This window comes from Bos javanicus, chromosome X (genome assembly GCF_032452875.1).
Source record: "Bos javanicus breed banteng chromosome X, ARS-OSU_banteng_1.0, whole genome shotgun sequence".
Lineage (NCBI taxonomy): Eukaryota > Metazoa > Chordata > Mammalia > Artiodactyla > Bovidae > Bos > Bos javanicus.
Genome location: NC_083897.1, coordinates 96758804 through 96771782, shown reverse-complemented (window position 1 = coordinate 96771782; position 12979 = coordinate 96758804). Strand labels below are relative to the sequence as shown.

The following is a 12979-nucleotide window of genomic DNA, read 5'->3' as shown; positions in this document are numbered from 1 at the left end:
CTCAGGAGTCCTGAATTCAGTACAAAAAGGAACCATTAAACAGAAGATAGAAGAAGGCAAATGTTTGACTATTTAATAAGGAAAAAGTAACCAGAAAGTTGAATGAGTTGCCTTGGGAGATTGTGAGTTCGTAGTCATTGGAGGCATCCAAACAGAGTTTGTAAAGTCATAAGAAAATAGAAGTTTTCTGATTTATTTTGCTAGGAACTCTTTATTTGAATGAAGGTCTACATGGCTGCCTAACCCAGAATATAAAATAGGTAAATGCAGCTTCTTTGAAAGCTCCGAGAAGCAATCTAATCTGCAATTAAACACCCCCAACACTTTCTGAGGCCTTTTTTTGCTCTCTATTCATCTAACCTGAAGTCACCCAAGAGGATTTGGGATTCAGGTGCTTAGAGTAACTGGACCAGGCTGATTACAATGGGTCAATTAGAATAGTATAGGGACTGGCAGTGACAGACATAGAGGCCTTTTTTCTTTCTTTTCTTTTTTTTAAAATTAATTTTATTTTATTTTTAAACTTTACATAATTGTATTAGTTTTGCCAAATATCAAAATGAATCCACCACAGGTATACATGTGTTCCCCATCCTGAACCCTCCTCCCTCCTCCCTCCCCATACCATCCCTCTGGGTCGTCCCAGTGCACCAGCCCCAAGCATCCAGTAAGAGGCCTTTTTTCTAAACAGACTTGTTGGTCAAACAGTGAAGCTATTAAGTACAACAGGGAGGCCTGGCATTCTGCGATTCATGGGGTAGCAAAGAGTCGGACACGACTGAGCAACTGAACTGAACTGAACTGAAGCCAACCTTAAAACTGGAAATGTCCCATTTGAATCATCTTCTCAAATGAAGGTTATGGAAACAGCTGTTTTCTATTGGGATTTTGCTGACCATGCTCAAAGGATGTTATTGATTATTTTGTTGATCATTCGTTCATCTAGCAAATGTTTATTGAGCACCAAGTCTACATGAAGTGATGTTCTAGGCTCTGAGGTTACAGTGGAAAGCAAGAAAGATGTGATCCAGAACTCAGAGGGTTTCCATTATAAGCTGTCAAGACAGGCAGTTAAATAAGCAATTTCATAAGACTGTGGTTAAATATACATTGTGGATCGGGTGCACATGGCAGAACCACCTAACTGGGAAACACAGGAAGTCAGAGAAGGCCACCTGGAAGAAGGAAATTCTAAACTAAGACCCACAAGATGAGTGGGAAGAATAATAGAAGGAAGATTATTTCAGTCAGGTAGAATAACATATAAAGCCTGGAGGTAATAGAAAGCACAAAGTACCTTGGAAAATTGACAAACTGACAGAACCCTGGCATGGGTGAAGCATAGAGTATGAGGTGAGAAAGGGCAAACAGTGAGCTAGAAAGATTAGGAGGAGCCAGATCACAGAGGACTGTATGCTGCTGCTGCTGCTAAGTCACTTCAGTCATGTCTGACTCTGTGCAACCCCATAGATGGCAGCCCACCAGGCTTCCCCATCCCTGGGATTCTCCAGGCAAGAACACTGGAGTGGGTTGCCATTTTTTTCTCCAATGCATGAAAGTAAAAAGTGAAAGTGAAGTCCTTCAGTCGTGTCTGACTCTTAGCGACTCCATGGACTGCAGCCTACCAGGCTCCTCGGTCCATGGATTTTTCAGGCAAGAGTACTGGAGTGCGGTGCCATTGCCTTCTCCAACAAAGGACTATATAGGTCATGTTAAAAAGTTTGACATTTATCCTAGAGAAAATGAGAAGTCATTAATTTTTCTCAATATAATAGTTATATGTTTCTTATGCACAGAAACACAAAAAAGAAACAAAAGTCAGTTTATATGTACTTTCTAGATAATCTTTTAAAAAACTCACTGACTCAATGGACATGAGTTTGAGCAAGCTCTGGGAGTTTGTGATGGACAGAGAAGCCTGGCATGCTGCAGTCCATGGATTTGCAAAGAGTTGGACACGACTGAGTGACTGAACTGAACTGTTTAAAAAAATAATGTATGAAGTTTGAAAATTCAAACAGTTCAAAATAAAAAATGAAAGTCACACTATTCCCCAACTATGTCACTCTCTCTAGTGGAAACCACCATTAAAAATGTCTTTGTGATGATATCCAGAATAAAAATTCCTTATTCTCATAAAAAAGTATATACATAGAAGTATGTGTGTGTGAATGAAGCAAACACAAAATGTTCATTCTTCTGTACCTTACCTTCTACTTAATGATATTGAATATATTTCTGTATGTGTGTGCATGCACACATACCAACACACACAAGGAACATTTCACCAGTTTTTGTTTAATTAATTAATTAATTTTGATTAGAGGATAATTACTTTATAATATTGTATGAGGATGGGATGATTTCAGAGAATAATATTTCAGCAGTTTGAATGTTATCCTTGCCCAAGAGCCCTGTTAATCTCTGTAATTTCAATCAATAAGGCAAGCTCTGCTAGAGGATGTTAAGGGGGAAATATACATTTGCGCTTTGTACAAAATAGCTTTGACTGTTGTTTGAAAAGCAGATTTTGGGAAGAAAGAATGAAGACAAAAAGCAGCTGCTGTGGGATCTAGCATGCTAAGATCTGAATTATTTGAGTTCTGAGACTGGTTCAAGATGGCAGAGTAAAAAGACATATGCTAACCTCCTCCTGTGAGGGCACAAAAATCACAACTAACTGAAACCACAACTAACTGCTGAACAATCATTGACAAGAAGACACTGGAACCCACCAAAAAAGGTACCCTGTATGCAAATACAATGGAGAAGCCCCAGTGAGATGATAGGAGGGGCACAATCATGATAAAATCAAATCCCATACTTACCGGGTGTGTGACCCACAAATTGGAGAACAATAATATCACGTAAGTTCTTCTACTGTTGTGAAGGTTCTGAGCCCCACATCAGGCTTCCCAGCCTGGGGATCTGGCAAAGGGACTAAAACCCCCAGGGAATCTGAAGGCCAGTGGGATTTAACTAGAGGACTTCCACAGGACTAGGGGAAACAGAGACTCCTTTCTTAGAAGGCACACATAAAATTTGTTGTGCACCAAGCCCTAGAGGAAAGGAGCAGTGACCTGACAGGAGACTTAACTAGACCCACCTGCTAGTGTTGCAAGGTCTCTTGCAGAAGTTGCGGGTGTCAGTCGCTCACAACAGGGACAAAGGCACTGGCAGCAGCAGTTCTAGGAAGTACCCATTGATATGAGCACTCCTGGAGTTCGCCATCAGCCCTGCCATAGATCCTGTAGACTCCAGGGCTGGGTCACCTCAGGCCAAACAACTAATAGGGAGCTCATCAATGAATTTGGTAAAGTTGCAGGTTACAAAATTAATACACAGAAATATGTTTCATTTCTATATGCTATCAATGAAAGATCAGAGAGAAATTCAAGAAACAATCACATTTATCATCCCATAAAAAAGAATAAAATATCTAGGAATATACCTACTTAAGGAGACAAAAGACCTGTACTTCAAAATCTACAAGACACTGATGAAAGAAATCATTAACACAAGTAGATGGAAAGATACACCATGTTTTTGGATTGAAAGAATCAATATTGTCAAAATGACTATACTACTGAAGGCAATCTACAGATTCTATCAAATTATCATGATATTATTCACAGAACTAAAACAAAAAAGCTTAAAATCTGTATGGAGATACAAAAGACCCTGAATAGCCAAAGCAATCTTAAGAAAGAAAAACAGAGCTGGAGGAATCAGGTTCCCTGACTTCATACTATATTACAAAGCTACAGTCTTCAAAAAAGTATGATACTGGCAAAAAAAAAAAAAAATAGAAATATAGATCAATGGAACAGGATGGAAAGCTCAGAAATAACGACACACACATATATGGCTAATGAATCTACAACAAAGAAGGCTAGAATACACAATGATGGAAAGACAATTTCTTCAACAAATGGTGCTGGGAAAATTGGACAGCTACATGTAAAAATTCAACTAGATCATTCTTTAGCATCATACACAAAAATAGGCTTAACTTGGATTAAAGACCTAAATGTGACACTAGACACTATAAAACTCCTAGAGGGGAACATAGGCAGAATCTTCTCAGACATAAATTGCAGCAACATACTTTTTGATCTGTCTCCCAGAATAATGTAAATAAAAATAAATAAATGATGCCTACTTAAACTCAAAAGCATTTGTAAAGCAAAGAAAACAATAAACAAAATGAAAAGATAACCCACAGATTGGGAGAAAATATCTGCAAATGATGTGACCAATAAGGGAATAATCCCCCACATTTCCAAACAGCTCAAAAGGCTTAACATCATGAAAATAAACAACCCAATAAGAAAATGGGCAGAAGACTTGAATAGACATTTATCCAAATTAGACATACAGATGGCCAAGAGGCACATGAAAGGACATTTAATATTGCTGGTTATTAGAGAACAGCAAATCAAAACTACAATGAGATAAATCACCTCACATAAGGCAAAATGGCTATCATAAAATATCCACAAACAATAAATGTTGAAGAGGGTGGTGACAGAAGGGAACCCTCCTAAACTGTGCATGGGAATGTAAATTGGTATAGCTACTATGAAGAACAGTATGGAGGTGCCTTAAAAAACTGAAAATAGAGCTACCATATGACCCTGCAACCCCTCTACTGGGCACATACCTGAGAAAAACATGGTCTGAAAGGATACATGCAACCAAATATTCACTGCAACTCTGTTTACAGTAGTGAAGAAATGGAAGCAACCTAAATGCCCATTGACAGAGGGATGTATAAAGATGTGGTACATATACACAATGGAATATTACTCAGCTATTAAAAAGAATGAAATAATACTATTTGCAGCAACATGGATGGACCTAGACATTGCCATACTGAGTGAAATAAGTCAGACAGGGAAAGAGAAATATTGTATGATATTTTTTTGTGAGGAATCTAAAAAGACATAGACAAATGAACTTATTTATAAAACAGAAACAGTCTCAGAGCATGAACTTATAGTTGCCACAGAGAAAAAAATGGGAGGAAGGCATAGTAGGGAGTTTAGAATGGATATGTACACACTGCTATATATAAAATGGATACTGAACAAGGACCGACTGTATAGCACATGGAACTCTGCTCAATGTTATTTGGTAGCCTGGATGGGAGGGGAGTTTGGGGGAGAATGGATACATGTATACGTATGATGAAGTCCCTTTGCTGTTCATCCGAAACTGTCACAGCATTGTTTATTGCCTCTACTCCAATACAAAGCAAAGTTAAAAAAAAAACAAAACAAAACTAGAAACAGACTTATGGACAGAAAACACACATATGGTTACCAAGGGGGAAAAGAGGGAAGGGAATAAATTAAGAGTATGGGATTAACAGATACATACTAGAACATATAAAATATATAATTTACTATATATCATGGGGAATGATATTCACTATTTTTTAATAAACTATATGCTATATTCCTATACAAAATAAAAATATTTTCTTAAAAAAAAAAAAAAACAATGTGGAGATTATTACACTGATCCACTTAAGAGGTGAGTATGGCTCAGATGAAGGGTATGGCAGTTGAGATGGAGAAAAGTGGGTGAATTCAAAAGATACTTAAGATATAAATGTGTCAACATTTGTCAATGAAATGGATGTGGATAGTGAGAGTGATTTTTCATTCCCATCCCAAAGAAAGACAAGGCCAAAGAATGTTCAAATTGCCCCACAATTGCACTCATCTCACATGCTAGCAAAGTAATGTGCAAAATTCTCTAATGTGCAAAATTCTCTAAGCTAGGCTTCAACAGAAATTCCAGATGTTCAAGCTGGATTTAAGAAAGGCAGATGAACCAGACATAAAATTGCCAACGTCTGCTGGATCATTGAAAAAGCAAGAGAGTTCCAGAAGAATATCTACTTCTGCTTCATTGACTACAATAGAGCCTTTGACTGTGTGGATCACAACAAATTGTGGAAATTTCTTCAAGAGATGGGAATACCGGACCATCTTGCTTGCCTCCTGAGAAATCTGTATGCTGGTCAAGAAACAACAGCTGGAACAGGAGGTGGAATAACAGACTGGTTCCAAATTGGGAAAGGAGTACATCAAGGATGTATATTGTCATTCTGCTTATTTAATGTACATGCATTATACATCATACGAAATGCTGGACTGGATGAAGCACAAGCTAGAATCAAGATTGTAGGGAGAAATGCTAATACCCTCAAATATTGCCACCCTTATGGCAGCAAGCAAAGATGAACTAATGAGCCTCTTGATGAAAGTGAAAGAGAAGACTGAAAAAGCTGGCTTAAAACTCACCATTCAAAAAATAAAGATTATGGCCTCTGGTCCCATCACTTCATGGCAAATAGATGGGGAAACAATGGAAACAGTGATAGACTTTCTTTTCTTGGGCTCAAATATCAAGGCAGATGGTGACTACAGCCATGAAATTAAAAGACCTTTGGTCCTTAGAAGAAAAGCTATGACAAACCTAGACAGCATATTAAAAAGCAGAGACATCACTTTGCTGAAAAAAGTCTGTCTAGTTAAAGCTATGGTTTTTCCAGTAGTCATGTATGGATGTGAGAGGTGGACCATAAAGAAAGGTAAGCACCAAGGAATTGATGATTTTGAACTATGGTGTTGGAGGAGACTCACGAGAGTCCCTTGGACTGCAAAAAATCAAACCAGTCAGTCCCTAAATGAAATCACTTCTGAATATTCATTGGAGGGACTGAGGCTGAAGCTGAAGCTCCAGTACTTTGGCCACCTGATGTGAAGAACTGACTCACTGGAAAAGACCCTGATGTTGGAAAAGATTGAAGGCAGAAGGAGAAGGAGACGACAGAGGATCTGATGGTTGGATGGCATCACTGGCTCGATGGACATGAGTTTGAGCAAGATCTGGGAGTTGATGATAGACAGGGAACTCTGGGGTGCTGCAGTCCATGGGGTCAAAAAACATCAGACATGACTGAGCTACTGAACTGAACTGAAGTTTTTATTTCAGTCCTCATAACAACCTTATGAAATAGATGCCATTGTCTCCATTTTGGAAACACAAAATTGAAGTTTAGAAGACTTAGATGACTTTTCCAAGGTTACAGAATCAGAAAGTGTCAGAATTGGGATTTAAATCTAGTTTCTACACTCTTACTGGAGAAGGAAATGACAATCCACTCCAGCACTCTTGCCTGGAAAATCCCATGGATGGAGGAACCTGATAGCTACAGTCCATGGGGTCACAAAGAGTTGAACACGACTGAGTGACTTCACTTCACTTCACTTCACTTCTACACTCTTAATAATGTTTTCATATTGTAAATTTGTATATTGCAGGGGATTCAAACTGCAACTCATGGGCCAAATTTGGTCTGCTGCTTGTTTTTGTAAATTAGCTTTTATTGGTATACAGATATACCCAATGTACTATAATGGCCTATTTTAATAGTTATGAGAGAAAGTGACTATATGTTTTGCACATAAATTATTTACAAACTAGAGTTTTACTGAAATAGTTTACCAATTCCTGGTCTATAGGTATCAACTTAAACCTTTTTAAGGTGATCCTTGAGGAAAGGCACTAAAAATATGCCCAGGATTTGCATACGTTGGTATTGGGTGCCCTTTCAGTGAACTGCTGAATGAATAATATAGGCACAGAAATATGGCCTAGTTGGCTTCCTGCAGCCTTCACTGTGTTGACTCAAGCATATCTAAAAGATCTGTTTGTTGTTATCATTTGTGAGTCAGAACACAGGTCTTATCCCTACCCCTCCCTCTCATAAATGCCTTAAAGCCTGGACTTGGATCCCAGCTTAATGGATTTGATATCCACCTTCCCACCTCCAGCTTCAAGGTCTACATTTGTGCTAAGTGGGGGAAGAGGCAGATAGTCCTAGGGCCTGCTGTTACCTGATCTAGCTTCCCTTGATCATCTCTAAAGGAGCTGAATAAATGGTGGTTCCTCCCTTCTCCCTACTGGTGCTTCTACTTGCCTTAGCCTGAGATGCAGTCTGTAGGGATAGCTCCTAAGTGTATAGGCACCTTTAAGCACCTCCAGTGTTTTATGACCCAGACTTTGCCCCACTGCCTCAGTCTTTGAAACTCCTCCTCCCTGGACCCTGCTCCAGATACTTTAAATTCGAGAGAGAAAAAAATAATGTGTCAAGACTGCCTGGGGAACAGCACCTGCTCCTAGTCAAGATCACCTCATCACAAGTAAGGATACTAGATGGTGGAACTGCCATCATACCTGTTTCCTTCCTATAGCTGAGGGTAGATGTAGTCCTTCCCAAAAAGACATGGAGTTCTCTATGAATTACTCTGCACCCACTCTTTTCTTACACTTTGCATGTTTAAAACCTCTTTTTCTTCTACTCTTAATATCAAGAATGTGGTTTCTTCATGGAATCCTAGATATGTAAATTTATAGGGCTAAGAGGGTCTATATCTAGTTTAAGGCCCTCAATGTACAAATGGAAAGGCTTAGGCCCAAAGAAGAGGAAGTCCTATACCAAGACCACATAGATGATTGCTTCAAGAGCAAGCCAGGGAAGGAACTTGGGTCACTTGACTCAGGCTAGTGATTTTTCACTACCCTCTCTTTCTAGCAAGAACAAAGATGGCCTTTGCTTTTAAACAAATTCAGACTCCAGCTTCACTCAGAGATTTTGGGACCCATTTTGATATTTTTTAGTTCCATTTTAAAAAATTTAATATTTCCAATTCTTCTGGGTGTTCCTAGGTTTTAGGATGCTGATCTATGTTAATCCAAGCTATCTACTAGCTGCATCCAGTCTCCACAATGAAAAATTTGAGTAATATGACCCTGGGAGTTCACTCAGGGAGCTGCTAAAAATGGCAGTGGCAGAGTTAATGTACATTTTTTAAAAAATCTAGCAGTGACTGGTGGACAGCAGGCACTCAATTATTGTGAAGTCACTTCCCTCATTGCAAAAGGGCTTTCTGGGTTTCTCCATTAAGTAGCAGAGTGTGGTAGTGTAGTGACTAAGAGACTAGACAGACCTACTACAATTCCCCCCTCTTATTAACGGTGTAACTTTGAACGGTTACTTTCCCTCTCAGAGTCTGCTTTTCTTCAGTTGTAAAATATGAATTAGCATATTCGTTTCATAGAATAATTGTGAATTTTAAGTGAGAATGCATGTAAAGTGGTTAACATAGGGACTAGCATGTAAAAAGCTCTTTATTACCAGTTTTATTTTTCTCTATTATCAAGCAACCATGGTCTCAGAATAATAGCAGGGCTGATAACTGTGCTTCACAACAAGAGAAAGTGTTGGGGATGGGAGCTCTTCTTACATCTCATAACCCTTGCAGTGGGACCTATTTCTTAAAGGGGGGTATTGGAATCTTTCTATGAAGTTTCACTAGCTTCACTGACAGTGCATTTCCTCCTCCCTCTCAGCAAATAGCAATCAGCAAGCTGAGATAACAGAAGTGCAACCCAGCCTCTTGTAATTCCTCCGGAAATCCTAACCGGGATTTGGAAAACACCCGGACATGGTTAAAGAACCATACCGGGTTTTGTACCAATCCAGGTCTGGAACAAGACATTCCAGTAGATTAGTTTCTGGAAAAGAGGGCAACCAGAACTGCCCCAGCCTCCATTCACTCCTCCCCAGTAAAACCAGCCAATTGGAGCCCTGGACTTTGTTTATGAGAAAGGCCTTGTAACCCAGGATACTAACTGAGCAGGGCTGGCAGACTCATGCTGGGGTCTGCAGTTTAGCCTCAGTAGGCCGCTGACATGAATATGGAAGGATTTTCTCCAGCAAAGGTAAGCTTCCTCCGCCCCTTTCTAAACCCTACCTCCTTCTCTTTGAAACACAAAACAAAAAAGAAAACTTTTATTCAGCTTGGTTTAGAGAAATCCTGGGCCCACAGGGAGAGAAAGTCAGTGGTTGAGAAGAAGGAAGCACGGCTGAATGTGCAGGAAAGTTAAAATGTAAAATATGCTCTCTTTGTTCCTCTCATCAAAATGGCCAGGGACATTGCTCAGCTGTTTCAGAGATGATCCTGGAGTTGTAGAGAGTAGTTAATTTTCCTGTTAAAATAGTATGCTCATTTCTTGGTCTCAGTTTGTGGGGTTTATTGAGGTGATGCTGCTGCTGCTAAGTCACTTCAGTCGTGTCCGACACTGTGCGACCCCATAGACAGCAGCCCACCAGGCTCCCCCATCCCTGGGATTCTCCAGGCAAGAACACTGGAGTGGGTTGCCATTTCCTTCTCCAGTGCATGGAAGTGAAAAGTGAAAGTGAAGTTGCTCAGTCGTGTCCGACTCTTCGCGACCCCATGGACTGATGGAACACTTAAAAACAATCACTTAACTTTCATACTTTAGATCCAGATTGGCACAGAGCAAGGCAGTAAATGATAGCTGAACTAAGCTATCAGCTTAAAATCTAAATTGTTTCTCACACTTAGTGCCTAAGTAGAAGAAATGTTTTAGAAAATATGGGCTTAAATTCTGGCCTTGCCAGTAAACTGGTTGCTTGGCTTTAAGCAAACCCCTTTATCTCTCTGGTCCATTTTCTATATGTCATGTCAAGGGGTTGAAAAAGTATAGTTTCTAGAAGTTTTTATGGATGTATGAATCCATTAATGCATTAAGACTTTTACTAATCATTTATTGTATTCTAAGCCCTTTGAAAGGGGCTTATGCATCCATTATTTTGTTTGATCCTCAAAACAATTTGTGAAATATTATCCATAATTTTGGATGAGAAAACTGAGGCAAAATAAGTGAAATTGACTTGTTGAAAGTTACATAGCTATTATAGGCAAAAAAAAAAAAAAAAAAAAAATTCAACCCAGGTCTTATAGTTTCATATCAGTATACTTTCTATTATACCACAACTAGGGTATGAGGACATAAAGAAACCCCCCTAATATAAATGCACATATGTAGTGAAATCATATTGTCCCAGGAAAAGCACAGTGATGATATACATGATTGTCAGGCTAAAGGATCTTAAGTTCTAGTACTAGCTCTTAGGACTTAGAGACTTAGAGTCTCTCCAACTGGGCCTCAATTTCTCCACTTCTGACATAGTAGAATATAATGATAATGATTAAAAATAATATAAATTGTACTTGTGCTATATGGAATCTTTTGAGGCTCTCAACACTCTCTTGATTTTCCCTTCTAGTAAAAAAAAGCCCCATACCGCCTAAAGGTGAGGAAATCCCCTGTTTTGAGTCACAAGGTGGAGAAAAAGCCACAAAAACATTAAGAAAGTGGAAGACCAAAAGGTCAGTCTTGATAGAGGGTTCTGTTAATAAGACTTCTGAAATTGGAGACAAAACCTCTAGGACAGCTCAGCATTTCTGTGTTCAGTTGAGTGATCCTTTGTCCAGGATAAGCTTGTCCAGGCCATTATACTCCAACTCAGAGAGAAAAGAGTATTATCACATTAAAGGAACAACTTGAAAATTCTAGGGAAAACAGTGATGCAAATTGTGGATAAAGGGGACCAGGCCCAGGTAACATTGGGATGACAGGAAAGTAAGGTTTGCCTAGTCTCAGTGTATATTAACTAAATTATGTCTAATTCAAAGTATCCCAGATATTCTTTCTCTTTCTCCCTCCCCTCCTTTGACCACCTCTTCCTTCTGTCCTCCTTTTTAACTTTCCTCCAGGATTCTTCCTCATATTATTTCATTTCCCCTTTCCCCTTTTACCTTTCCCTTTTATTTTTCCTCCTCAGTCTGGCCTTTCTATAAGATCTCCTCCTGTGGGCTCAACTGATTAAAAATAGCCCTCCCCAAATGAATAATTTATGTAGGGCTTCCAAATCCTTCATCTCATTTGATTTTCATAGCAAACTAATCAGGAGGCCAAACCAGAGATTATCTCCATTTAAGAGATGAGAAAACTCAGGTTCAAGAAACTAAGTGACTTGTTCCATGTTATACAACTAGTAAATGATGATTACAGAATTAGAATCTATTTTTTCTGAGTCTGCTGCTGCTGCTGCTAAGTCACTTCAGTCGTGTCTGAGTCTGTGTGACCCCATAGACGGCAGCCCACCAGGCTCCCCCGTCCCTGGGATTCTCCAGGCAAGAACATTGGAGTGGGTTGCCATTTCCTTCTCCAATGCATGAAAGTGAAAAGTGAAAGTGAAGTCGCTCAGTCACGTCCAACCCTCAGCGACCCCTGCAGCCTACCAGGCTCCTCCGTCCATGAGATTTTCCAGGCAAGAGTACTGGAGTGGGGTGCCACTACCTTCTCCATTTCTGAGTCTAGAGTCTTTCAATTTTACTATGAAATATACAAATGATTCTAAAAGAATCTTATGGGTTCTCCCTTTCTTTTGTTTTATAATAACAAACTTAATTTAAAAATAACAATAGTAATAGCAACAACAAATGCATCTTTGGGAATGAAATAGGAAGTTAGTGACTAGAGGAAATGAGAAATTATATTTATCAGATACTTACTAAGTCCCTATCTATTTCTTTCAAACACATTTGAAAACAGTACTCAAACGTGAGTTTATCTGATTCAAAAGTTCTGGTTCTTTTCATTATATCATTTTGCTTCCAAAGAAACTAATCTCAGCCATATACATGTGCCTGTATGCTTACAATGTATTATTGTATATAGGAACTTATGAATGTGTTTGTGTTATGGATATCCATAAAACGTTAAAGCTTTGTGAGCCTGGCAATTTTCGTTTTTAAATCTATTTCCTTATCTGTAATAATCATAGCCACTAAAGCCTTTTGGTCTTTTACTGGTGCACTTAAATATTTATTTGTGTTCTATTCACTTAAAGATCTTGTTTCATTTAATCCTCAGAACTACCCTGAGAAGTAGTAAATAATATTAATTCCATTTAAGATGAAAACACAAGGGCCAGAGAAGTAAAGCAATTTATCAAGTCACACAGCTAGGAAAAGTGAAGCCAGGGTTTGTTTAGGTAGTCTGATTCCAAAGCCTGTGTCTTCAATGT

General features: G+C 38.9%; 1 protein-coding gene across 9 annotated transcripts in view; it reads left to right on the top strand.

Moving 5' to 3' along the window:
- Window positions 1-8170: 8170 nt before the first annotated feature.
- HEPH (hephaestin) overlaps window positions 8171-12979 on the top strand; it is a 146075-nt gene continuing 141266 nt past the window's right edge. For 3 of the 9 annotated variants that reach the window (XM_061410293.1, XM_061410292.1, XM_061410289.1), the window contains exon 1: window positions 9514-9801. In XM_061410293.1, the coding sequence (XP_061266277.1) occupies window positions 9772-9801 (30 nt within the window). In that variant the 5' untranslated portion in view covers window positions 9514-9771. Of the gene's footprint in view, window positions 8220-9510; window positions 9802-12979 lie in introns of those variants that run through there. The other 6 variants (XM_061410294.1, XM_061410291.1, XM_061410288.1 and 3 more) reach the window with 4 other exon arrangements.